Source organism: Chinchilla lanigera, unplaced genomic scaffold (genome assembly GCF_000276665.1).
Source record: "Chinchilla lanigera isolate Chin_1 unplaced genomic scaffold, ChiLan1.0 scaffold00034, whole genome shotgun sequence".
In the NCBI taxonomy this organism is placed as follows: domain Eukaryota; kingdom Metazoa; phylum Chordata; class Mammalia; order Rodentia; family Chinchillidae; genus Chinchilla; species Chinchilla lanigera.
In genome coordinates, this window is record NW_004955435.1 from 20,567,216 (window position 1) to 20,595,158 (window position 27,943).

The 27,943-nt window shown below is 35.8% G+C and overlaps 1 protein-coding gene and 1 pseudogene across 1 annotated transcript in view; one reads left to right on the forward strand and one right to left on the reverse strand.

Moving 5' to 3' along the window:
* Positions 1 to 27,943, forward strand: part of Man1a2 (mannosidase, alpha, class 1A, member 2) — a gene marked incomplete at its 5' end in the record, with an annotated part of 151,089 nt that overhangs the window by 34,499 nt on the left and 88,647 nt on the right. Inside the window, 2 exon segments of the mRNA XM_005389057.2 lie at positions 5,084 to 5,202; positions 11,709 to 11,789. Coding sequence (XP_005389114.1) covers positions 5,084 to 5,202; positions 11,709 to 11,789 — 200 coding nt within the window.
* On the reverse strand, positions 19,054 to 19,723 carry LOC102008143 (annotated as a pseudogene).

A 27,943-nucleotide genomic window follows, 5' to 3' on the forward strand; every position in this document is an offset into this window, starting at 1 on the left:
TGTCCTCTTGTCCATTTTGCTTTATCCGTCCTGGCATAGTTTTTTGAATAACTGACTACAAAAATGAGATATCTTTAGATTTTTTTTTTTTCTTCTTTTTTTTTGGTTTTTCTCCGGTACCAGGAACCGAACTCACGACCTTGCACTTGCCAGGCAGGCGCTTTTGCCGCTGAGCTAAATCCCCAGCCCCAAGACTCATTGTTTCTTGTTTTCTCTGGTTGGGTTTTGTGTCCATGATTGAACCAAATGCTATACCTGGAAAGAGAGGATGTGTTTATATCTTTTTTGCCCACTTAGAATCTTCCTCTGGAGCTTATGAGTAGGAGAAGGAAATGTTGTAAGTTAGCATTGATGCTAATTATTCCAACAATGATTAATAGAATGAAAAATGTTTTTTTTACTTAGCTGTTGTACAGAATTGAAAAGTTTGTTAGGGAGCATTCTTTTTGCATTTGAAAGAAGAAATTTTGATTTGGGAAAGAATATTCTTAAATTTTGTAGTGCTTTTTGATGGTGTTTATTTTTCATGCATACAGGTATGTGTGTATGTATGTGTAAATACTTTTCATTATTTTTTACTTAACTGGGTTTGATTTGCTAATGTTTCATTGACTTTTGCTTTTTATAAGGGATATTCTATATGTCTTATACTATCTTTGTCTTATTTTGATATCAAGATAATGCTGGCCTTATAAAATGAGTTGCAAGGTATTCTCTGTGTTTGTTTTTCTGGAACAGATTGGTTAGAGTTAGTTTTATTTTTTTCCTTAAATATTTGACCTCATTGTTTAGTGAAACGATCTTCACCTAGAGAAGTGATTGCAAACCTATGGCACATGTGTCACTGTGGGCTGTTTATGTTATTAAAAACTCCTAAAAGTTTGCCATCACTGAGCTGGGTTTTTTTTTTTGGAAGGTTTTTTTTAGACTACAAATTCAGTTTCCCTAATTGTAAGGACTGTTCAGTTTATCTGTTTGAACTTGGATATGTTTTGGTGTTTGGTTTTTGAAAAGTCGTTTTGTTTTACTTAAGTTGTTAATTGTATGTGAGTAGAGTTGGTTGGTGTACTCTCTTGTTATCATTTAAATGTCTGTGGCAGTTCTTGTGATAATCCCCTTTTATTCTTAATATAAATAATTTATAATTTTTCTTGTCAAATCTACAAGTTTATTGATTTTACTGATCTTTCAAAGAAGCAACTTTTGGTGGTTTCATAAATTTTAAAACTTTTCTTTAATGTTTTCAATTTATTTGATTTCTGCTCTTTATTATTTCTGTCCTTTTGCAAGATTTGAGTTTATTTTCCTCTGTATGTGTGTATGTTTTAATTCTTCTGTTCTTTTAGTGCTGGGGGATTGGACCCAGGGTCTTGTGTGCTAGCCAAGCAGTCTACCACTGACATATATCCTACCACTGAGATATATATACTGAGATATAACTCTTCCTATATTACTGATTTGAGATTGGTACTTAGCACTGCATATTTCCTGCTAAGTGCTGTTTTAGCTTTATCACAGAGATTTTGTTAATACTTTTATCTTTATTCAATATATTTTAAAACTTCCCTTCAGAAAGTTGTTTAATTTTTAAGTATTTAGAGAATTTCCTTTGTCTTTTTGTTGCTGTTTTCTAATTTTAATTCTCTTGTGATCAGAGGATATACGTGGTCTGAATTCTGATAGGACTTAATGTCCAGAATATGCTCTACCTTGGTGAATTTTCCTTTTTTTTGTCTTTTTGAGACAGCGTCTCACTATGTAGTTCAGGCTGGCCTTGAGCTCACTTTGTAGTCCAGGCTGGCCTTGAACTCGCAACAATCCTCTTGCCTCAACTTCACAAGTGCTGGGATTACAGGTGTGCGCCAGTACGCCCAGCGAATTTTCCATTTTGCTTGGAAAAAATATGGGTATTATTGTGTGGAATGTTCTGTTGATTTCAGTTAGACCCTCACTGGTTAATAGAATGTTCAGGTTTTCTCTATTCTAAATTATTTTCTATCTAGTAATTTTGTCAATTATTAAAAGAAGGATGTTGAAGTCCCTCTCACTTTGGATTGTCTTTTACTCTTAATTCTGTCAGTTTTTTTTGCCTTATGCATTTTAAGGTTTTATGGTTTGATGTCTATACATTTGGGATTATTATGTGTCCTTGATAGCACCACTAAAGCCCTAATCCCCAAACCAATAAAGACATTACAGGAAGAGGACTACTGTAGACCCACATACCTCATGAATGTGCACATAAACGCTTCTAACCAAATGTTAGTAAATGTAATTCAGCAGGGAGGTGGTATCAATTGGTTCACAAACTTAAATTGTTCCGTGATTCTAATTGCGAACTATTTGGTTTTGAACTAAACCTAATTTCTCCGTAAGATTCAATGTCATCCAAAGCAGAGTTCGTGAACTGAAGCAAAACTCTGCTGAATGCTTCTGTTTGTGAACTGAATTGTTTGCAAGTAGAGGCATTCGTGAACTGAGGCAGTGTATTACTGTATATAGAGACAGTAACTGTGACTAAATGGGGTTTGTACCAGGTATACATGTGTAGTTTATCTTTTGGAAATTGGTCCGTGTAATTCCAAATGTTGAGGGAATAAAAGAGAACATCATACGATCATTTCAATAGATACAGAAAAAATATTTAACAACACCCAGTGTCCATAGATGAGAAAAACTGTTAGCACACTAGAAGGGAATTTTTTTCAACCTCATAAAGGGAATTTCAAAATAACAAAGGATACAACCACTCACCCTGTCCTGAAATTTGAAAGACTAGACACTTTTCCCTAAGAGTGAGAGTTAGGCAAGGGAATGCCAGATAGATATATTGATATAGATATAGAGATGTATATAAATAAAATTGTATGTGGGTAGCCTAGTACACTAAGGAAGAAAAAAATTAAGATAGGAAAAGAAGAGGGTAAAGCTGTCCTTACGTGTAGTCAGTATGATTGTTCAAAAAGAGAATGCTAAAGAACAGCATACAAAGTATTCAAATGAATAAACAGATCTTCTAAGGTTTTATTGGCAAACATTTCTGTTGCTGGGACCAAAATATCTGATACCTCCAATTCAGGGATGAGAGGTTTATTTTCAGAGGTTTGCTGGCCCCAAGGAAGAAACATTGTGACAGAAGAGCACAGTGGAAGAAAGTTGCTCTAACTCATAGCATCCAAGAATCAAATAGTTAAGAGGAAAAGAAAACCAGACAAGGGGCTAAGGCCTAGACATAGTCCCCAAGGGCTTGTCCCATGACTTATTTCCAAATAGGCTATGGACTCATCAATGGATTGATCCACTTGATGAGATTAGTGCCTCCACAGTCTAGTCTCTTCTTTAGGAGTCTCTTAATTGTCTATCAAGAAACTGACAGAATGGTCATAGGATACAAGTGAACTACACAAAATGAATTGTATTTCTATAGACCAGCAATAAATAGCTAGAAAGGCAGTTTAAAAGTGTCACTCGTGCCAGTATCAACAGATGTGAGCTGTATCAGAGTGAATTTGACTAAATATGTTTAGAACCTATATACTGAAAGCGGTAAGTTGTTACCAATAGAAAGTTAAAAAGATTTAAGTAAACAGAGTCCATGAAGAGACTGAGGGCTGGGAATATAGCTCAGCAGCACAAGCATTTGCCTGGTAAGCACAAGGTCCATGAGGAGACTGAATTGGAATACTAAACACTGGTGAGATAGTAATTCTGTCTAAATTCATAATTCAATTTAACGCAACCCAAGATAAATGGCAATAGGTTTCTGTATAGAAGTTGATAAGCTGGTTCTAAAACTGGTATGAAAATACAAAACACTAAGAATGATCAAAATATGTTTTAAAAAAGAAGGACAAAGTAGAAGAATGTTTAGCCTTTGATTTTAGGGATTAATGTAAAACTACAGTAATATTGACAGTATAGTTTGGTTTCTCTTCAATGTCCTCGTCGTCTTCTTTGTTTTGTAGTGCTGGGGATCAAACTAGTATGGTTTTAACATAAGGACAGGTATAGCCATCAAGGGAAAAGAATGAAGCAGAATTCCACATACCTCCTTAACCAATTTTCAGCAAAGATCCTGAAGTAAGTTAGTTGGAAAAAGGGTAGTTTTTCCAACACATAATACTGGATCAACTGGATATTTATTCATTTGGAAAAATAATGACACTTGACTATTCCTTTAGTGTTGTATATGAAAAGTAATTTGAAAGGGGTTGCAGATCTAAGCATAAAAACTAAAAGTACAAAACTTCCAGTAGGAAACATTTGAGAAAACCTTTGTGACCTTGAGGTAAGCAGGGAATTTTTGGAACACAAAAAGCATCAACTTTAAGAGAAAAAAAAAAAGATATGTTGGATTTACTGAAAACCAAGAATTCTGCTTCCTGAAAGACATTAATAAAATGAAAAAACTCATTTTTATTTTTAGTTCTTTTAATTCTTCTACTTTGTTGCTTAAACTTGTTTTTATTCTTGCTTTCTTAGTAGAATGCTCAATTCAATTATTTTTATTTGTTCACCTTGAATAGTACAAAATTTTAACCATACTTTTCTCCGAGAATCTCTTTAGGTTATGCTCATAATAAATCAGTTAGGGTGGCTTTTAAAAAATGATTTTTTTTCAGTATGATTTACCAGCTTTTAATTTTAAGGATTATTTTAATTTTGATCCCCTGTGGTTATCTAGTTTTGTTTACATTTATGACTTTTCAAAATGTTTTTTGCCCTTTCTGTGAATTTGAGCCTGGTGGATGTGCTTGTACTATGTCTTAGCTTGTCCTCTTCAGTAACTCCTCTTTTCTTTAAAGCTTTCTAGTTTGTCCTTTTTCCTATCTCTGTTAAAATAAGTATCTTACATTCTGAGCAGACAAAAATTAAGGGGAATTATATTTTTTAGTTTTCCTTTATTTTCCTGTTATTACTATGCCATACTGAGTAAAATATATTAAACTGTGTATACTATGTAGTCTTTCGATGGACAGTGAACACTGCTGGGTCTTCTGTCTTGGTCGGTATATTCTTTAATTATATATAATAGACTTTTTGAAGGGAATTGTTTTAATGACACTTTTACCCCCAAATATAGGAAGTTCACAAATGGGTGCTACCATAGTAGATGCTTTGGATACCCTTTATATCATGGGACTTCATGATGAATTCCTAGATGGGCAAAGGTGGATTGAAGACAACCTTGATTTCAGTGTGGTGAGTATAAAATTGATAGTTAATCTTTTAGATTCACTATGAAAAGGCATTTTCTTATGGCTAAATTCATATGTTGGTACCCAGTAGTAATGTGATGGTATTAGAGGGTAGAGCCTCATAAAAGAAATTAGTGCTCTTATACAACAGCCTCCACTGTGAGGACATAGTGAAAAGGTACCGGCTGTGAACCAGAAAGCGGGCACTTAGAAGATAATCTCCTGAGACCTTGGTCTTAGACTTCCTATCCTTCAGAACTGTGAGAAATAAATTTCTGTCAGCTACCCGGTTTACGGTATGTTGTGACAGTATGTCTAGTGGCCTAAGATAGTATTACAGTTTTAAGCATGATATTAGCAGTTTAAAGAAATCTGAATACTAAATCGTCTTTCTTCTCTCAGTAGTTACTTTTTTGCATAAAACATACACCTTTTCTTATCTTCATTTTACTTTTTTTGTCCTTACACTTGCAACATTGTGTTGAGTGTGTTATGGCAATAATTGTGGTGGTGATGAGGAACAGTGAGATAGAAACATCAAAAAACTATAAACTCCTTTATAAATAATAAGTTGGATTTTTATAGATTTAATGATTTGATACAGTTTTAATGAGCCATCATATTTAGGCCAGTGCCCATCCTTCCATCACTTTGGTATTGTGATACTGCTTAGGTTTGAAGCCCAGCACAGCTACATTATAGCTGTTTGGCTTTCAGAAGATTTCTTATTTTTTCTAAACCTATCAAAAAATTGTTACCCCATTGTAATACTGTGAGAATTACTTGAAATAATCTGGTATAGAGTAAGTGCTATGTACATGATAGCAATCATTTTCATGATTACTGGTCTTTACCTAAAAGATATATGGACTGTTTTGTCATGCTCATTTATTATCTTCCATGGTGTCTGTGCTAGTTGTGTTCCTTTTGACCATAATACCTTCCACTCCTCTCTGTGCTTGTCTCTCTGGCACCCTTCATTATTTACATTGTGACTTAAAACCATATTTATTTCCTTTCTCATGGTTTTCCTCGTGCTAACTAGACAAAGCTGTTTATCTTCTTTTGTTATTCTAGCATTTTAATGCTAGACATTCATTGATTTATCTTAATTAGAATAATTTTTATCATGTTTAAGTTTGACAGTGAGGGACAGAAAACCTATATAACATAACTGAAACAAGATAGATGTTTATTTATCTTTCATGTAAGTCACGTACAGAGGTAAGCAGTACTTTCATTATGAAGGACCTAGGATCCTTCATCTTACTTGCTCTGGTCAACTTCAGGTTGTGTAAAAGTGTGACCTCATTGGTTAAAAAATCGTTTCTCAAGATCTAGGCCTGTCCACCTTTCAGTTGGTAGAAATAGAGATATGTGACTTTTCATTAAGAACACTTAGGAGTTGGTCACCTAATCTTGCTTGTATGTCATTGGATAGATTTTCATATGGCCCTACCTCAGGGTACAGAGACTGTAAAAAATGTAGTCTTTTTTTTTTGGTGTAGTTATGTAGACATTACAGATTGTGCTTTTTTTTTTTTAATACCTAGTATATGAGATTTTTACTATTAAGTCCATAAGAATATATTCTTTTGAGAATATTCTTACATTTTACTTAGAGAAACATTTTACAGTTTTGCTTTCACATTTAGTCCTTAACCTATATTGAACTGAGTTTTTTGTATGTAGGGCGAGATAACTATTGGTTGATCCTAACACCACTTTTTCTCTCTTATTTATACCATAATATTTCCCTCCTATTATGTATACCATATATTAATTATATGAATTTGTTCTTTTGCGTTGGTTTTTTTTGGAGGAGGTACTAGGCATCGAACTCAGGACCTTGTGCTTACCAGGCAGATACTTGTGGCACTGATGTATATCCCCAGCCCAATTGACTTTTATCTTTATCCTTGCATCAGTACTAAATAGTCTTATGTATAGTATCTATATATGCATGTATGTGTATATGTATGTATTTTTTTGTTTGTTTTTTGAGTTAAGGTCTCACACTGTTGTCTAGGCTGACAGTGAACTCCCTGTGCACAAAAAGCTTAATACCTGTGTCTGACTTAATAGCTGAGATTGGTCTGTGAGAAAATTATTCTAGTTTTTAGCCCTTTGTTCTTTCAAACTCTGGAAAACTATTGAAATTTTCATGAGCATAGCTTTTAATTTGCGCATTAATTTGGAAAGAATTGGCCATTTATATAATATTAGATACTACCAGGTACAATTTAAATAGAGGATTTAATGTTTCCTCTTCTAGTTTGTTCTTCACCCATTTCTATTCATTTTGGGGTTACTTTTTAAAGTTTTATGTAGCTACTTATCAAAGTTGAAAATTACTGTAATCAGTTTCCTTATCCTTCTGAAGAACTAAGGATCTTGGAGTGCTTTAACTTAGTTCATATCTCTTGTCTTATGTGTACTGTAATTGTGACTTAGTTGGTTGCAAATTGTATTTAATATTTCAAATTATGTAATGAATAAATAAATACATTTATTGAATACCTTCTCTGCAACAGGAACTGTTCTGGTTCTGTGGATGTAGTAATGAATAATACAGAAACATATCTCTTGAATTTATATTCCAGTGTTGAGAGAAAAACATTGCACAAGTACTGTTGTATAATATGTCAGATGGTGGTAAGTGCTGTGAAGAATAATGAAGAAAATAGGATTGAAATAAGTGGTGGTGGGGCATTGCCAATATACGTGGGGTAGCTTTTGAACAACTGTTTGTTAAGGTGACATTTCTAAGGAGAGACTCAAGGGAGATCGTATGTATGGATATAAGGCTCTCTCTTAATAGATACTATAGTTGAGAATAGAATTAGAGTTTATTTTCTCAGGCTCTTCAGGTCATGGCTAGTTGTCTTTCTGTTTCTGCTATGCTGTTATAAAGTATACTATTAGTCTCATTTTGAACAAATAATCTGTTACTGTTTCCATGTTTTCCTTTTTACTATATTCTGCATTTCTATTACCATGTGTCTGTGTAGATTATTGTTTAAAAAATTCATAATGTTTCATCATACTGAGGATTTATGTTTTCATCAGCTTCAGAAGATCTTAAGTCATTACTTCTTCCAGTAATGCCTTTTCCCCATTTCTCCCCTTTCCCTCTAAAACTTCGTTTTCTCTAGTGAGGGAAGATAGTAATTTTAAAAGTAATTATATAGTAATCAGATTATTATAAATGGTAAATGGGGAAATGATGAAGGGTAAAGGATACTAGTGATGGGTGATTACTTGTATTGGGTGGTCAGAAAAAGTTTCTGATGAGATTGTATTTTTCAGAGGACTGTAGGAAATGATAGTGATTCATACAGCTAGATGAAGTATAGTCAGCCAGAGCAGAAAATAACAAGTATAAAACCTGATATATAAGTCTTAAGTTGGCCATTCTGGGTATAGCAAATAGGTCCATAGAGTGAATCAAAAGTATTTTAGTAGGAGAGGTGTCAGAAAGGCCGCGGCAATCTGAGTATATTTTGTCTTACCGGTCATTTACTGTTGAGTGTAACCAGAGACCATTGTAAAGGTTTGCACAGAGTAATGACCTGCTGAACACCCCTCCCCCTGCCCCCGCAGCGGATTCAGGTCTCCTACCCAGCATTATGCCACATGGATGCAAAATAAAGACAAAGAGAGAAAGTTCTACAAATGAGGAGCTGTGGGATGACCCAGTGCTCTCTATGGAATAAGGGGCCATGAGTCCAAAAGCTCATGGCTTTTGTTGGTATCAATCAGGGAGGTGGGTAGGGAAGAGAAACTTTGCAAGCATTGGCTATAAGGAGAAACAGAGCAGTTTTGTACCCAACACAGAGGCCCTTGAATTAGCAATGCAATGGTTAGCTTGATGTATGCAAGGCTGGCACCTTTACTGCCAAGAAGATACAGTTCTTTTAAGTCCCGTGGCCTTATCTGAGATGTTATCTTATGTCTTAGCCCTAAAATCTCACAGGCTGTTGCTGGAGCCCCCATCCCAGTCATCAGCGGGATGGGGGGGTACAGGGTGGGGCATGGGGGAGTAGTCTCACTCTCGTGCTGCAGTGAGACACACTGGTGTCTCAGCCAGACATGGTTGATGATCTTTTGGCCAGTTAAGGGAACATCTGCTTCTATGTAGCTGGCTCGGTATATCTCAGTGAGTAGGGCTGAAATAAAGGTCAGGTAAACATTGAGGCAAGGGGTTCATTTCTCACAAGAGCACAACTTAGTGGTCTCCTACAGTGACCTAAACTGATATGAAATTTAAAGACTCATTTTAACCATAAGAGCATTGAATGGAATGTAGGGAGGGAATGGATGAAAGCAGGAAACTAATTTGAAAGTTATTTGTACACTTCTGATGAGTGATAGAGGCTGTGCTGGATTGACAGCTAGTGGTCAACTTATAACCCCCAGCTGAACTGAGTAAGCATGGTGCTGGGTGTGGGAGGCCCACCTGCGGATTGTTGACAGCAGCATAAGAGGCAAAACTGGAGAAGTTAGGCTGTTGGAAGCTGGTAGAAGCTGTAAGGAGCTGTTGGTTCTGTTGGAGAAGCTTGTCATGCTGGCTTTCCTGATGAACTTGGCTGTTTTCATCCTCTGAGGAGCTCAGAACCTTGACGGCATTGAGAATAGTTTTAGTTCCCTTTGGGAGAGCTCTGGTCCGTCCTTTGAGCATCGCTTCCTGGCTCATGGAGGGGAAGATGGTGCACTGCCAGTCTCGGAGAAGCTTGCCGCATTGGCTTTCCTGATGGAAACTCAGCTGTCTTCATCATCGGAGGAGCTCAGGACCTCACTGTTGCTGAGAATGGCTTTTCTTGGGAACTTCGGTTCTTGTTTTGAGCATCGCTTCTTGTCTTCAGTGTAGATCCCTGATCCTGCTAGTGCAGATCCTTCATCCTCCGGCACAGACTTTCTAGATTCCACCATTGACCTTTGGGCCTTCCCAGTGCAGATTCGTGAAACAGGTCTGCATGAGACATTGTTATGGGCTCTAGATCTTCAGCTAAGCTCATGCAGAACATTATCATGAGTCCCAGGCCATCAGCTGGAATTCTTGGTTGTTAGTGGGTAGGCAGATTTTCTGCACTCTCTTGTATATGATTCTTTGAGTGACTATTTTAAGTAATCTTATAAAATAAGTGTCCTGTATTGTATTGTTCCCCTTGCGAAAACCCCAAACCACAACAGAGGCCCACTCTATTTTTAGTGAATGTCTAATAGGAGCCCTACAGTAGCTATAGGTTGGGAATACTGTATATTACACATTTTGGTTTTAGGATAGGGTGAGATGAATACCATGTTACCAAAACTTTGTATCATAAAAGTTGTCTGTTGGAAAAATTACATTTGTGCTAGTAAATGTTTTCTGCCTGTGTATATTAGGAAGATCTCAGAGTAATTCACTCTTTCCTTTTTTGATAAAAATGAGTTGTGAACGTTATTTTTATGTTAGTCACTTGGTATATTTTGTGGATTGTTTGGTTGTATTCTGCCACTTCTTTTCTTTTCTTGTTTTTAGAATTTTTCCTGATGTATGTATCTATTTTCATACCTAAATAGGAGCACATAGACTCTGTTGTATATAGTAACATATGTAAATTATTTTTTTTGTTTTGTTTTGTTTTTTTTTGGGTTTTTCTCCGGTACCAGGAACCGAACTCACGACCTTGCGCTTGCCAGGCAGGCGCTTTTGCCGCTGAGCTAAATCCCCAGCCCCTAACATATGTAAATTATTAATAGTAGGTTTGTACCAGTTACTGTCAGTTTGTTTGCCTTTTGTTTTGTGCATGATTTTTATTCTTAGCAATAGCTTGCAGTTCAGGGAAATTTCATGTCTGTCATCAGTTTGTTGCCAAAACTACAGTGCTTAGTTTATGCTTCCACAGTACCTGCTTTCTTAAGGAAGTTTCAGTATTGTTACATTTTCTTCTGTTTATTTTTTTACATTTCTGCATCATTTGTTTTTCATTTTGATATGTATGCGATGTATCTACACTAATTTCTTAACCTAACAGCCAGTTTTATCAACATGCGGCAATCTAATTCCACCATTTTTTGGCTTCTCATTTAACATGTATATGTATATGAATATGTGTATGTATATGTGGAAAAATATGTATTAGGAAAATATTTAAAATTCTTGAGAAGAGAAATAAAAATCATGCTGTAATGGTTAGCAGGAAAAGGATCAACAGGTAGAGTACTGTTCGAGAATTCAAAATCCAGTGTTGGGAGGTTGGGACAGTAGTCAACAGTATTAAATGTATTAATTTCACAGTGCTGTGTAATATATGTGAAAATGGCCCATTGGTTTTGGCGATAGGAAACTAGTAATAGAGGAGTTTGAATAACATTAACAAATGGGAGAAGAGGTGCAGTTGCACGAGAAGTAAAGTTGTAGAAACTGAAAAAGTATTCTTACAGAGTGTGAGAAATGATGTATTGGAAATATTTCAAAAAATTGTAAAACATGTATTTGTGAATATTTTTGATATGTTTTCACAGAATTCAGAGGTGTCTGTGTTTGAAGTTAACATTCGATTTATTGGAGGACTACTTGCAGCATATTACCTTTCAGGAGAAGAGGTGAGAAAAATTAAGTCATATATTGCTTGCTTTGAGGGGAGGAATTACAAGAGGAATTTAATAAAGTGAAATTTTATTTCCCTAGCAACATACTGCTTTTTGTAACTTGAATATTATTGAACTAATGTAAACATTTGCAGATAGTATATGTTGCTTCAGGTGGAACTGTTTCTTCAGAATAATGATTTTTATGTTTTTGAGAATCTCAGTAAAACATTATCAGAGACCCCAACCCAGAATGATTCTTCTCCAGGATTTTGAAGTTGCAGTTAACCGTATGGTTCAAACAAAGAGGGGAAAGAAACTTACTAGACCAAAATTAAAGACTGAATTAAGAACACAGATCCTCCTGTGACCAAATATTAATTTTTAAAACTTCATGTTTGGAAGTTGCATGCAAGTTACTGTTGTAAAAAATAATTTAAAATAGTACAACTCTGAATTGTCCTTTCTGATAGTCTCAATACAGTATACATGGGCACACTTTTGAAACCTGTAGTGATGGGAAAATGAAAATGGATGAAGGATATTTTATTACTGAAGTGGTTTAAAAGAAATAAGGTTGGAGAGTGAAAGAACTAAAAAAGAGGTTATTTCTGTTTGTATTTTGCTTTTGAGAAGCTGCTTTGCTCGTATTTTTAAATTGGTTTGTTGGTCTAAGTTATTTGTAACAGTTCTAAGTTTGTGAAGACTCATGTTTTCTTATATATGTATATTATAAACATATATTTCTTCTTGTTTTTAATTTTGGAAGAGTTTCATCTCTTTTTGCAGTTAACTTTATTTATTTTAGTTAGGTCAGGGTAATTATGGTTTGTATCTAGATGTCCCATCAAAGCCTCATGCAATCATGGGGGCGGATTTCTAGAGTTTGTGGTTGATTTATGGTCCATTGCTGGGATTATGGGTGTGAGTGCTACATCCAGTAGCCTGCATACAATATAAGGGAGGGAAAGAGACTTGCTTACTCGCTCTTCCCTTTTTGCTGTTGCTTCTTTTGCTATCTGCTGGCCTTCCTAAACTTGCTTCTCTGCTACGCTGTTCTGCCTTGGACTGATTATGTACTGAAACCTCCATAAACTGTGAGCTAAATAAGCCTTTCCTTCCTTAATTTTGGGCATTGATTATTTTGTCTCAGCAGTGAGAGAAAAGTAACCAATAGTAATGCTTGCTTCCAGAAATGAGTTTGTGAGTGTTCCTTCTCTTTCAATTTCATTAAAAAGTTTGAGGAATAGTGGCATTAAATCTTTGTTAAAGTTCTTGTAGAATTCATCAGGACCTGGGCTTTTCTTTGTTGGTAGTATTTTTTTCACTTCACTTTGACTGATACTTGCTCATTTAGAATTTTTATGTGTCATTGATTTGGTTTTGGTAATTCATATATATCCATGAATCTGTCCAATCCTTTTACATTTTCCATCTTATTAGAGTATAGGTTCTCAAAATAACTATTGATGATTTGGATTTCTTCACGATCTGTTGGCGATTTCACCCTCTTCATTTGTAATTGGATGGATTTGAGTCTTTTTTTGATAAGGTTGACTAAAGGTTTGTCTATTTTATTGAATGTTTCAAAGAACCAACTCTTTAATTCTTTGATTTTTTTTTTCCCTTTTGTAGTGTTTGCTTAGTCTCAGGTGCATTAATTCCTACTCTAACCTTCATAATTTCCTCCATTGAATGCTCTTTGGGTTAACTTGCTCTTCTTTTTCCAGAAGCTTGAGGTTCAACATTAGGTTATTTACTTGAGCTCACTCGTTTTTTCTGATGTGAGAATTTTACGCTATAAATTTCCCTCAGAGGAGTGCTTTCATTTCATCCTGTAAGTTCCGGTATGTTGTATTGGCATTATTGTTTAATTCTAGAAAGTTTCCATATTTTTCTTCAGTTTCATCTGTGACCCTTTGGTTGTGTTCAGGAGGGTGTTATTTAATTTCCATGTGTTTATGTAGCTTTTGGTTTCTATTGCCATTTATTGCCAATTTCATTGCACTATGATTTGATAATGTGTGGGAGTGTGTTGGTTTGGGGATTACTTGCAATGGGAAACAATATAATACAGGACACATATTTTATAAGATTATTTATAATAGTCCCCCCAAAAATGATATACAAGAAAGTGTAGGAAACCTGTCCACGCACTAAAACCAAGGAATCTAGACTAGGGCCTATGTCCCATAGAATTGTCCTGCTTGAGTCCAGCTGAAGACCTAGAGCTCATAACAATGCCTCCCACAAATCCAACTGGAGGCCTAGAGTCCTTGACAATATCTCACGTAGCCATTTCACGGATTTGCGCTGGGAAGGACCAAAGGTCAGTGGTGAAATCTAGAAGGTTTGTGCCAGGGGGATGAAGGATCTGTGCTAGCAGGATCAGGGATCTACACTGGAGCCAGGAAGCTACATGCAAAGTAAGAACCAGAGCTCTCCCGAAAAGTACCATAGCAATCCTCAGCAACAGTGAGGTCCCAAGATCCTCCAGTGGTGAAGACAGCTGAGTTTCCATCAGGAAAGCCAACACAGCAAGCTTCTCCAGGAGACTGGCAGTGCACCATCTTCTCCTTTGGAGCCAGGAAGTGATGTTCAAAGTGAGAACCAGAACTCCCTAAAGTGAACTGAGGTTATTCTTAGCGCCAACAGGGTCCTGAGATCCTCGGAGGATGAAAACAGCAGAGTTTATCGGGAAAGCCAGCATGACAAACTCCTCCAACAGAACCAACAGCTCCTTACAGTTTCTACCAGCTCCCAGCAGCCTTTCACCAGCTCCCAACAGCCTTACTTCTGCAGCTGTGCCTCTTATGCTGCTGGCAACAATCCTCAGGTGGGCCTCACACCCAGCACCATGCTTACGCAGTTCATTTGGGGGTTATAAGTTGACCACCTGTTGTCAATCCACTTACAGTCTACCCCGATCAACTTAATAACCATACACATTTCCTTAATCAATAGTCTCTTGTGGCAAATTTGTGAAGATTAACATGTCTTGGTCTATTTACATTTACAGTAATATAACATTTATATATATACAATTCTCTTTTATCCAGTTCTGCCTGTTATGCTGCTAACAACAGCTCTCAGGTTTGCCTCCCACACCCAGCACCATGCTTACTCAGTTCAGCTAGGGGTTATAAATTGACCACCAGTTGTCAGTCCACTACTGGGATAATTTCAGTTCCTTTGCATTTACTTACGAATGTTCTACCAGCTAGTATGTTTACTGTTGTGGAGACAGTTCCTAGTACAGCTGTGAAGAATGTGTATTGCTGTTGTGAGGTGTATAAACTATATTTGTTCAAAGGTTTGGTTGAGCTCTAATACTTCCTTGTTGATTTTTTTCATCTAATTGGTCTATTTGTGACAGTGGGGTACTGATGGCCTCCATTACAGTTCTGTTAGTGTTTATTTGATTTTTCATATCTATTAATATTTATTTTATGTAATTGGGTGCACTGATTTATGGTGTGCATATATTTAAGATTTTTTTATCTCTTCCTCTCGAATTGTTCCTTTAATAAGTATATTATGACCTTCTTTGTTTCTTCTGTTCAGTCTTGCCTTGAAATCTACTTTGTCTTCAAATAGAATAGCTACTTCTGCTTCTGGGTTTCTGTTGAATAGAGTATTGTTTTCTTTCCTTTGACTTTCTGTGAATTTCTTTTTGAGTCACATGTGTTCTTTATATGCAGCATATTGTTGGATATTGTTTGTTCATCCATTCTTCCAATATGTTTCTTTTGATTTGTGAATTTACATTAATGGTTATAACTCATACGTTTTGACTTACCCTTATATTATTTTCCTATTGTTGGTTTCCTTTCTTTCCCCTCTTTAATTGCTTGCTTAACATGGTGGATTTATTCTGTTAAGATTCATGGAATTGTTGTCTTCATTGTCTTTTTCTAGGTTAGGTTCAGAATTTTTTGGAGTGCTGGTTTGGTGGTTATGAATTTCTTCTGCTGTTCTTTATTATGGAAGTATCTTATTTCTCCATTAACTTTGGAAGATAATTTTGTGGGGTACATCAATCTGGGTTGGAGGTTGTTTTCTTTTTTTTTTTTTTTTTTGGTTTTTCTCCGGTACCGGGAACCGAACTCAGGACCTTGCGCTTGCCAGGCAGGCGCTTTTGCCGCTGAGCTAAATCCCCAGCCCCTAAGGAGGTTGTTTTCTTTTAGGGCTTGTAATAGTTCACTTCAAGCTGTCCCTGTCTTGCAAGTTTATGTAGCAAAGTCTGCTGTCACTGTGATGCGCTTTCCTTTGCAGGTGATTTATTTCTTTTTTCTAACAGCTTTTAATGTTGTATTCTTGTGTTGAATTTCTGGAATCCTGTTGTATACCTTGGTATAGTTCTTTTTCTGATCATGGCTGATTAGAGTTCTGTATGCTGTACTTTTCTGTGTGAAATTCTTTTTCCATGCTTGGGAAAACTTCTGCCATTACTTGTGTGAACAGGCTTTTTGGTTTCTTCTGATTTTTCATTAATTCTGACAAATCTTACGTTCTTTTTTTTTTTTTCTTTTTTTGGATTATCTTAACAGCTATTAGATTGATTTTTTTTGTGGTCTCTTGCTATTTTTAAGAAGTCTTTCATTGTGTCTAAAAGACACACACAGTCTTCTAGATCTGATATTCTGTCCTCCCATTGATTGATTCTGTTGTATGTACTTTCAGTAGAATTTTTGATCACTTTTGAATCTGTTTCATGGATTCCAGTTCTGTCTTATGTTGGACATTCATGATTTTCATCACTTTTCTAAGCTCCTCAATTTTTTTTTTTTTTTTTTTACCTGCATCTACTGTAGATTTACCACCCGTATCCTTCATTATAGCCATTTCTTCAGTTACTTGGAAATTATTTCCAACTTTTGTTTTATTTTGTTTTTTAGATTCTTATTTGTCTGCTTTGTTATTTTCCCTGCTGTGATTTCAGAAAGTTCAATTGGGTACCTTTTGATTTCTGCCACCTCATTGGCCCCTGGATTTACCCTAGGCAAGGTGGAGGCCTGGGGTTCCTTCTTGCTTCTGTGTCTTATTGTTTCTTTTTTTAATTTTTTTTTTTTTCTGTGTTGATGATTGTAAATTTCTTAAGGTAGGTAACTTAATTAGTAGTACTGAGCTCTCTTTAGAAAATGACTACCTTCCACATATGCCTTCCGTTTGTAGCTGGCTTTTGACTGTTGAGTCTGTCTGAAGGTTCCAGATCTGCAGTTTATTAGGGATGAGAAGTTGCTGCCTACTTGGCCTAGTACCTAGTTCTTTTGTACTGGACTATGGTATTATTTATGACCCATAGTCAATCTCAGTACTGGTATACGAGGAAGTATAACTGGTTATAACAACCATGTCACCTTGGCTAAAGTAGTACAATCAATAATAACAGTGGTATCTGTCTAAAAAATGACAAATTGTGGTAATTGTCAATTTGGCATCTTAACTGTGTGTACAAGATTCACAGTAACATAACAAAATGTAAAACAAATCAGAAAAGTAGATAATATAAGTATACCCTCAACAGAATGGTTTTACCCTTGTGAAAGAAAATTTAAAAGTGATCAGAACAAAAATAGAGAAATAACGAAAAAGAAAATGATTAGAAGGAAGGATGAAGGACAAATGAAGAGTACCCACGCTTTGTGAAACTGGTGAAGACAGGTGGAAAAGAAGAAGGAAAAAAACGCAAGAACTAAACCAAACAAAACTAAGTCCAATGCTCATGCTCATGAAAATTTAAAAAGAAACAATACCAAAAAAAAGCAAAGAATAAAAAGAGATTTCTCTGTGATTTCAGTCCTGTGGTTATTTTCTGGGGTCTATACTTTTGTGGTAGTATCCCATTCAGGGTGTGTCTCTGCTGTTACTGGTAGACAAATGAGGCAGGCAGAGACCACATATGTGTTGAGTAATCTCAGCAAGCCCTCAGTAGGATTATAGTGGTATGCTGGATAATCCGGCAGGACTGCAGTAGGAAATCGATGCAGTACTGAGTTTGGTGCTTTTAATTCCACAGACATTAGGCTGATACTGGCTCTGGTTGGGTAGTTAGGGCATGAGTTGTTCAGCCTAAAACACTCTGGGCGTCTCTTGCTGGCATGACCTCGGCTTCCAGATCATGTATATCTCTCACAGTTATACTTCACTTAGTCTGTGAGAGCCCTGAGATGAAGACAACCCCTGGCTGCTCCGAGTCTTGGGTTTATTTGGCCCCTCCCTAAAATGATGTCTGGCCAGGCACCATCTCCACAAGACACTTGGACTGGAGACATAGCATCCATTGTTTTGTTCTCTTGGTGTGTTTCTCCCTGGAGAGCCCTCACTGTGTTTTAGTAGATTTTCCCTAGTTATGAATGATATTTTTCTTCTCAAGAATAGAGTGTAGAATTCTAGTTCCAGGGCCTAGCTTTGTTCCCAAGTACAGGGAAGACAAGCTTGTCAAAAATCCCATGGTAGTAAAAGTGGAGAGATAAAATTGCAGACCGAGAGAGTGGTACTTCTGCAATGACCACTCATAGACCTTTGGGACTTTTGAAGCTATGTGATAATTAAAATGAAAGTGTGACTAAAATACAGAATTTTTTTTCATTAGCTGAACATTTATTAAAATTCATGAAGCCGGCGAAGCTGAGTATAATACAATATGCAATGACCATGATACAGTAATAAAAATACAGTATCAAATACTCACTACTTTGTGAGTTAAAACTATAATATAAACAATTTAGGCCTGTTTTTTAAAAATGGAAAAATATTTCTATTACAACCTTACTTCAAGCATTTTCAGTTAGATACAGCCTTGTATGTTTTCACTCCCAATAGACAACAAAAGAATGCCTCTTTAAGTAACTGTACGTAAAATATATTACTTATTTAATATTTGCACTCTGAAGTATACTTTGACATACATAAATTCGATAAGAAATTAAGTTTTGCAGTAACAGTATCCACTTGGACAGTTTTATATCAAGAACTTTACATCAGGGAAAAAGAAGCGAGGACATAAAGAAGCATCATCATACTTTTTCAATTCAGCAATCTAACTCCAGATAATGGGTGTCCAATTGTGATCTTCAAGTGTGTGGTCCTGAAGGTGAATTCTTATCCAGTCCAAGGAGCTGCCTGGGCTCTGAGGCAATACTTAGTGATGAAGTGATGGGAGCAAAGTGTGGATGGCACTGCTGAGATGGTCACTGATAAAACCAGTTCCTAGACAGCCTGGGTGCACTCAGAGGTAGAGGGCAGCCAGCACTAGCAACACAGAAGAAAAATGTGCTTACTGAATTGCACACATTGAGCTCCTAGGCCGATTAGCAGTTCTTGACATGGGCTCCTGGTTGTAGTTTACAGTATCTACCTTCATCACCCTCTGTGAGTGTTCTGTTTCTGCTTTGTTTAACTTGATTCCAAGAATTTCAGCAGCAACTTTCTGAAAACACAGGAAGACAGAGTGTCCTGTCTTGGCTGAGATGAAGTGGCTACTAAAACTGTTTTCCTGGCAAAATCTTAAGTGCTTCTCAAGTTTTACTGTTTGCATGTGCTGCAAATCAATTTTTTTGCCCACTAATGTAACCAGGGGCTGAGTTTCTGACTCCTCACTCACTTTCTTCACCACAGTATACCAGTCTTCTAAATTCTCAAAGCTTTCATACTTTGTAATATCATATACCAAGAGGATTCCCTGTGCTCCATAGATATATTTATCCAACATTTTTCCACCTGTTGTCTGCTGGTCTATATCCCACATTTGAAGAGTAGCGTTCTAATTTCCTGGCAATGTTATCCTTCTCAAAAAGAAATCCAGTCCTATAGTTTGTACTGTTTCCCAAAGGTTTCTTGAGCAACACATGTGCTAAGGAGGTCTTTCCGGAGGTGCCGTCCCCTGGCACGACGATTTTCAGTTGCCCTCAGCCAGTTGCCTGGCTCTGCTCCTCAGAGTCCAACATGGTGTCCCGAGAATCTGGCCTGCCTCCTCCAGGTAGAGGGAGGATGCAAAGGATAGGCCTGGGGGTGGGAGAGGAGGAAGTCAGGCAGTGAGGGTCGGACCCCTGCCCTGGTGTCACTTGCGCCGCTGCAGGATTGGGGAGAATCATTTGCCCAGCGCCATCTTGCCCACCTCCCCTCCACTCACCCTGAAATACAGAATTTTTAAAGCCTTGTTCAGTAAGATTTAAATCACTGGTTCTTTGTCACCTCCGTATCATCTGTTCTCAATCTTCTGAGGTAGAAATCAGGGTGTTAAGAAAGAACAGGGGAAGATGCTGAGAATAATAAATGGGCTTGCAGCTGAGATTAGACACATCTTTATCCACCCAGCCTCCACTCATTTAATTTTCTTTACTTCATTTTGCTGGACGTAGCAGCTTCTTGGATGAAGCTCAGGCAGAAGCAAAGGGAGGAAAAGGTCTCAACATTCTTTTTCCTGCTTTAACCTGAAATGTATTTATAGGAAAGGGCATGCAAGTTGAGGAAAAAACTGTGAGAGTAGAAGAGCTTGGGAGCATACTGCAATCTAAAGAGGAAGAGGGAAATCAGCTTAGAGTTGTGCTCTCAGTATTGCAAAAAGAATGAGAAGGAATGGGAAGCATGTAGTTGAGTTTGGAGGTGGGAGGCAGGCAACCATACCCACAATGGAACTTAAGAATCCCTTTTACATCTTTATCTCTTAATGCTGCCCTGTGTGCCATTTGCTGAAGATTACTCTCTAGAATGACCCTCCATCTATGATTCCATCAGTAGGCTAGAAGAGACCCTTTGTGTTGTTCAACAGAGCTCATTTGTCTACAGTTTTTTCTCAGAATCAAACTAATTTCATTGGTGAGGTAATAAAACACAACCGTAAGAATCAGCTTATTTTTAGAGAAGCCACCAATCACATAGATCAATACTGCTTTTATATTCTTTTGTTAGTCCTTCCTAGAAGGCAACTTCACTGTTAGGCTAGTGGGACTCATTGAAAATATTCTCAAAGACCTTTTGCTCTTGACATTGGGGTGAACTATTGGTATAGTAGTTATAGTACTTAGAAAGTCGGTCTCCTTCATGTCCACATGTTGACAGTATTCAGTGAGAATTCCAAAATCAGCATCTGCACCATGCCTCACAACCATACCAACAGGGAATCAGGTTATTTTTTTCTTGAGTGACTTTTGTAGCTTTTGTTTTCTGGAAATACGTCTATTTTCCCTATTGTCTAATTTGTGGGCATAAATGTGTTTGTAGTATTCCCATATTATCATTTGTATCTGGGGGTCTTTATTGCTATTCCCTATTTTATCTTATTTTGGGGGGAGTCAGTTTTATTCTTCAAGTTCAGAATATATTGCTGTGATTTTTTACTTTAGATGGCCAGTTGCCATGTAGAACTGTTAAACACAAGAAAACCATTAAATATAAAAACATATAAAGTAAACACTACCCCAATGAAAGCCAGGATGACTATGTTATATAGACAAACTAGACTTAAGAACAAGAAGTATACCCAGGGACAAAGAGAAAAAATAAAAAAAAAAATAAATAGAAGGGCTCATGTACTAAGATAAGAGAATAGAGCAGTTTCAAATTTTTACATAATTACAGCAAAGCTCTAAAATGCATGAAAGATAAACTCATAGGGCTGAGAGAAAAAAAGGCAAATCCGTAACTACAGACACTCCTTAATGACTCATATACATTCCTGGGATTTTCTAGTTAAATAAATTGGTTGCTAAATGAGGAATTGTGTATAGTATGCACATTAAAATATTCAGAACAAAGAAATGGTCAAAGGAAACTCCCAAGTTATGACTTTGCTTTTATTTGCATAACTCTTGCATGTAGTACTGTAATGTGTAACAGAACATAAACTGTAGTACTGTACTATTTAGTACAATAAACAAAAATTACAATATTGTATAAACAAGGTATATTGTACCAAAAAGTGACATTGAGGCTCTATAAACAAGATGTGCAGAACTGTGCAAAATGAGATGAGTCACAAGTCCAAGTGGCAGGTTGTAGGCCTGAACAGTAAGCCTTGGTTGTAAGTCCAGACACTTGTTAAATAGGTAGGTTGCTAAATGAGGCAAATCCATATTTCTGTAGTCATGGAAGATTTTTCACTCAGTGTTTAACAAGACAGGTGGACAGAAAATTAGTAAAGCTATAGATCTTAGCAACATTAACTAACTTGGCCTAATTGATATCAAAACTCAAACACAGTTTTCCTTTGTTCTTCTATGTATACTATATCCTTTTTCTTTTAGCCACTATAAAGAATTTTAGTTAAAAAATTTTTTTTTTTACATGAAGAAGCTGAATGGTTTTACTTTTCGTTCTGAGGGTAGATTAGGACTTTTTTTTAATGTTGCACAATGTTCTTTGAGCCTCTTGGATCTATGTGATACTTCTAAATATCTTTTTTTTTTTTTTTTTTTTTTTTGAGACAGTGTCTCACTGTTTAGTTCAGGGTGGCCTTGAACACACTTTGCAGTACAAGCTGGTGTCAAACTTGTGGCAATCCTCCTACTTTACCCTATTGAGTTCTGGGATTACAGGCATGTGCCAATTTCTTTTTAATATTTTATTTTTAAGAGTAATTTAGGTTTACAATACAATTGAGATGAAGGTGCAAAAATTTCCCATATGCCCCCTGTCCACAAACATGCATAACTTTCTCCCCATTGCTACCCTCTGCAAGGGTGGTGTATTTGTTCTAACTGATGGATCAACATTGATACATCTATGGTTTGCTCTTGGTTGCAGACATGCTGTGAATTTGGACAAATTTATAATGGCATGTGTTTGCCATTATAATATTATATACAGTAGTTTCATTGCCCTTAAGAATCTTGTTTATCTCTCCTTCCATCCCTGGCGGCTACTGATCTTTTTACTGTCTCAATATTTTGCCTTTAATGTCATTTGGAGTCACACATTATAAAAACTTTTAAGTTTGACTTCTTTCACTTATCAGTATGCTTATAAATTTTCTCCAACTAGTGTTATAAATGTGTATTTATTTCTTAACATTGAATAATATTCTGTTGTCCGGAGGTACTCTTACCTACTGAAGAGTATCTTGGTTGCTTCTGAGTTTTGGCAGTTATGAGTAAAGCTACTACAGGCATCTTGGTATAGATATGTCAAGTTGTGTGGACATGAGTTTCCAACTCCTTTGGGTAAATTACAAAAAACTATGTTGCTTTAATTGTGTGCTAAAAGCATTTAATTTTGTGAGAAACTGTCCGTTCCATTTTGCATTTCTTTTTTGGGGGAATTCTCCCACCACCCAGTACCGGGAATCGAACTCACAACCTCGCACTTGCCTGGCAGGCGCTGTGCTGCTGAGCTAAATCCCCAGGCCCCCATTTTGCATTTCTACTGAGTGAATGAATGTGAGTTCTTTCTGTTGCACAGCCTTAGCAACACTTAGTCATTGTTTTTGGGTTTGGGCCATTCTACTTAGTGTGGAGTGCTATTTAATTATTGTTTTAGTTTGTATTTCCATGATGACCTATTATAAGCATCTTTTTACATGCATATTTACCATCTGTATCTTTTTTTTTTTTTGGTAATATGTCTGTGAGATCTTTGCCCATTTTTAAACAGGGTTGTTTGTGATCTTGAGTTTTAAGAGTTCTTGGATAACAGTTCTCTATGTCTCCTGTCACCATTTTCTTCTAGTCACTGGCTTGTCTTTTTTCATTCTTTTGACTGTATCTTTCAAAGATCAAACTTTTTCTGTTTTAGTGAAGTCCAGTTAATTCTTTCTTTCATGGATTTTGCCTTTGATATTCTATATTAGAGCTCATTTGCCAAACCAGTCGTCTAGATTTTGCTACGGTTTACCTTGTAGGAGTTTTATAGTTTCATATTTTATAGTTAAGTCTGTGAGCCATCTTGCTTTAATTTTTGTGGAGGCTGTAGGAACTGTCTGTATTCTTTTTTTTTTTTTGCATATTTGTGTCCAGTTGTATCGGCATCATCTATTGAAAAGTCAGTACTTTCTCCATTGAATTGCTTTTTGTCCTTTGTCAAGGATAAGCTGAGTACATTTGTGTGATCTAATTCTGGTATCTATTTTGTTCCATCAAGATACTTGTCTATTTTTTCAATATAATTTTATAGTAAGCCTTTGATATCTTTTCACTATTCTGTATCTTTGGCTCTGAATATAAACTTTTGAATCATTTTGTTGATTGTCTATAAAATAAGTTGCTGGGATTTTGATTGAGATTGCATTTTAACTCATTCCTAATCCCAGAACTCATTCCTACAATCCTAAGATTGTAGTTTCTGATCATTAAGTGTGATGTTGACTGAATCTGTTTTTGTTTTTATAGATATTCTTTACCAAGTTGAGGAAGTTTTCTCCATTTTTTCTACTTTTACTGAGACTTTTAAATCATGAATAGGTGTGGGATTTTATCAGATGCTTTTTATTTGTTTGATTGATTGACATGACCGTGTGATTTCATTTTGGCCTGAAAGCAGACATTGTATAATTTTTGTCCTTAAAAATTTGTGGAGATGTGTTTTATGGCCCAGAATGTGGTCTCTTCTTGTGACTATTTCATGTGAACTTGAGAAGAATATTTATTTTGATGTTGAATGAAATTATAGATATTCCTTATACAAGGTTGTGTATTGGTCCTGTTGAGTTCAAATGTTTTCTTGCTGCTTCTGAATCTGTCCATTTCTGAGGGAGGGTTACCACAGTCTCCAAGTGTAATACTGGTTCATCTGTTTGTCTTGTAGTTCTGTTATTTTTTGCTTCACTTATTTTGACACTGTTGTTAGGTGTATGCATGTTAAGGATTGTTTTGTCTTCTTTAGTTGATATCTTTATTTTGAGAAAAATTCCCTTCTTTATCCTTAATAATTTTTTCTTGCCCTGAAGCATGCTATGGCCAAAATTAATACACAAATGTTTTTCGTTGATCACTGTTGTCATGATGTACCTTTTCCCATCTGTTTACTTTTAATTCATATGTGCCTTTAGAAAAAGAATGTCTGATAGGCAGCATATAGTTGGGCCTTTTGATCCACTCTGACCATCTCCATCTTTATTTGATGCATTTACACCATTTCTATGCATCCAAAGTGCTTACTGATGTATCTGGGTTAATATCTACCATGTTTGTTACTGTTTCCTATCTTGTGTCCTTGTTTATTCCTATTTTTGTTTTTCTCTTTTTTTCTGCTTCCTATGTTTTGGGTTTTTTGTTTTTTTTGAGAGAGGGTTTTGCTAGCTCAGGTTAGCTTTGAACTCACTATGTACCCCAGGCTGGCCTTGAACTCATGGTGATCCTCCTGCCTTAGCTTCCCGAGTGCTGGGATTACAGGAGTGTGCAACCATACTGTACTTCCTGTGTTTCTAATTGATCACTTTATATGACTTCATTTTCTATTTTCTCAGCATGAGTTGTACTTCTTTTTTACTTTAATTTTTAGTGACTACCCTGTGCATATAAATACAAACATGTACGTTTTTTATTTTGGTGTTAGGACTTGAACTCAGGACCTTGTGCTTGCCAGGCAGGTGCTGTGCTGCTCAGCTAGCTCTGACAGTGTACTTTTAAATAACACTGTACCACTTCAAATGTGATGCAAGTTCCTTATAATAACAACATAATCAGAACCCTTTAAAAATCCCTATTATTTTACTTACACATATACATATATAGATGTATCTATAGTACATGTATATATACATAATTGAATACATTGTTATCTTGTTTTAGACTGTTATTTGTACATTAAGAAAAATTAGTTTACTTTCATTTATTTATTCAGTGATGCTTTTCTTTATGTAGCTTCAAGTTTCTGACCAGTGTAATTTTCTTTCTCTCAGAATGATTTAGCGTTTTTTTCAAGGAAGGCCTCTGGCAACAAATTCCCCTTGGTTTTTGTTTGTCTGAGAAAGTATTTCTTTATCTTTCATTTTTGAAGGAGAATTTCAAAAGGTACAGATTTCTAGGTGGTCTGTTTTTTCTTCTCTCAACACTTTTAATATTTTACTCTTTTTTTTGCTTGCATGGTATATAAGCTTACTTTCTGTTACTGTAGCAAATACCTGAAACTGCATGCTTTATAAAGAAAGGTTTATTTAGCTCCTAGTTTGAGAAGCTGAAATTTCAAGATTGAGCAACCCCATCTATTTGACTTCTGGTGAGACTCTCATGGCAGATGGTATCATAGTGGTGGGAGTGAGCAAGATTGAGCTCAGTCACATGATATTAGAGGAATCCACAGAGATTCATGGTATGAAGTATTTCCATTTTTTTTCAGTTTTCTAAGTCTCAGACTTCAAGAAGAAAAGAAACATTTAAAGTTGAGGGAAGCATATATAGAGCTTGAGGTTTTGATTCCTTACTGTGCACACACCAGCGGCACTCATTAAGCTCTTTACCTTCGATAACAGGTGTTTCTTTATCTGTGGCAGTGTGAGAAAGTTCACTTCAGAGTTGTGTAAGGATTAAAGATTGTGAATGTCTGACTGAATAGATATTAATTTCTTTTCCTTCCTTCCTTTGACCTTGTAGCGTGAGGTAAATATTCGATGTAAGGGTAGAGAATCTTTTTATTTCAAAATAGATAATAAATTAATTTTTAAACATATACTAAAAAGTAAAGAGAACATGTTTTTTTTCACTTTTTCATTAAGAAATTTACTGATCAATTAACTTTTCTGCGTGATCATATTATACTGAAAACTGCGATCCATAACTTTTTCTGATAATCTAATAAATCTTTGAGATGTGCTAAAAATAAAAAAACAGACAATAATTGGAATTTTCTGTATTATCATTCTTCTGATACTGAATGATAATAAATTTCCTTATCACATATAAACCAGAAAATTAACTACAATTTATAGCATAACAAAATGCCTTTCTTGTATTAAGGAAGTTTGTAACTAGACTAAAGAATATCTTATAGTCATTAGATTCTCCAGTATAGGGAACCAGATGAGGATTATATACTGTTCTAATAAAGTGTTCCTCTCTCTTGTTGATTTGCTAATAACATAAATATGTAGCATTTTTATTTTCTTTAAAAAACTATTACATAATCACAATTTAAAAATCTTGATGATTTATTATATTTACTTGATGCTGTGTGACCTTTTCTTGAACAGGATTCTCTCTTCAGTTTTTAAATAGTTACTGAAAGTGGTGTTTCTTCCAAACACAATTTATATGTCTAACAGCTCCTGAAATCTACCAAATAAAATGAAATTATTATGTGGTTTAGTACATATTTACAGATACCCAAATAAAAAGAATAGTAGGAAAGTCTTTCTTCACCAAAACATAGATATATTCTGTTGCCTATGGGTGAGATTGTCCCTCAATAAGTTCAGAGATATTTTTTAAGACAAATTGAATAGTCTTTTAAAACTTAAAAATTTTATAAGTTAGGAACGAAGAAAAAGAGAGTGCTAATTTTCCTGGGCTTATGGGGCAGGAATTATTGTCTCTATTCCATGAATTCTCAATTTAATTTTAGAAATTCTGACTTTGTACCAGATACTCCTGCTATTACCACTGAAAATTTGACTTCTTTATTATCTGTAATGAATTATAATGTTCTGGTATTTGGGCAATACATTTTGCTAAGCTTTACTGACACAGTAAATATTTAAAATATTTTTCTCTGAAACGTGTGATGTCATTTATCTATCATGTTTAAAGTCACAATGCTAATACCAATTCATAGTTGATAATTATGTTATGATTACTGATTTTATGGATCAGAATACAGTGTATGTCTAATACAGAAACTAGAAATTTAGGGTAAAATCTAGGACAGGTGAGCTCCACAGAAGAGCCTTAAATGCTGCATAAACTTTGCCTAATCATTATACTGTACTAAACAAGCACTATAGTTATCCCTAGAGGAAGTGAACACTTATTCCAGCTGGCGCCTCCTGTAAGGAGAGACAGTTGGATTTTGAGTTTAGCTAAGTGTTCATAAAAAAAAAAAGTATTATCCAGAAGATACAACAGTCACTAGTCTATAGCACATTAACCACAGTGATGCAATTCAGAATTAATGAATGTGTAAAAACATGTGAGGAAATATTGCCTATACATTTAAGAAAGTATTTTTTTTTTTTATTTTAAAGATAAAAGGAGGGAAACATTAACAGACATACAACATTTTACAACATATCACAAGCA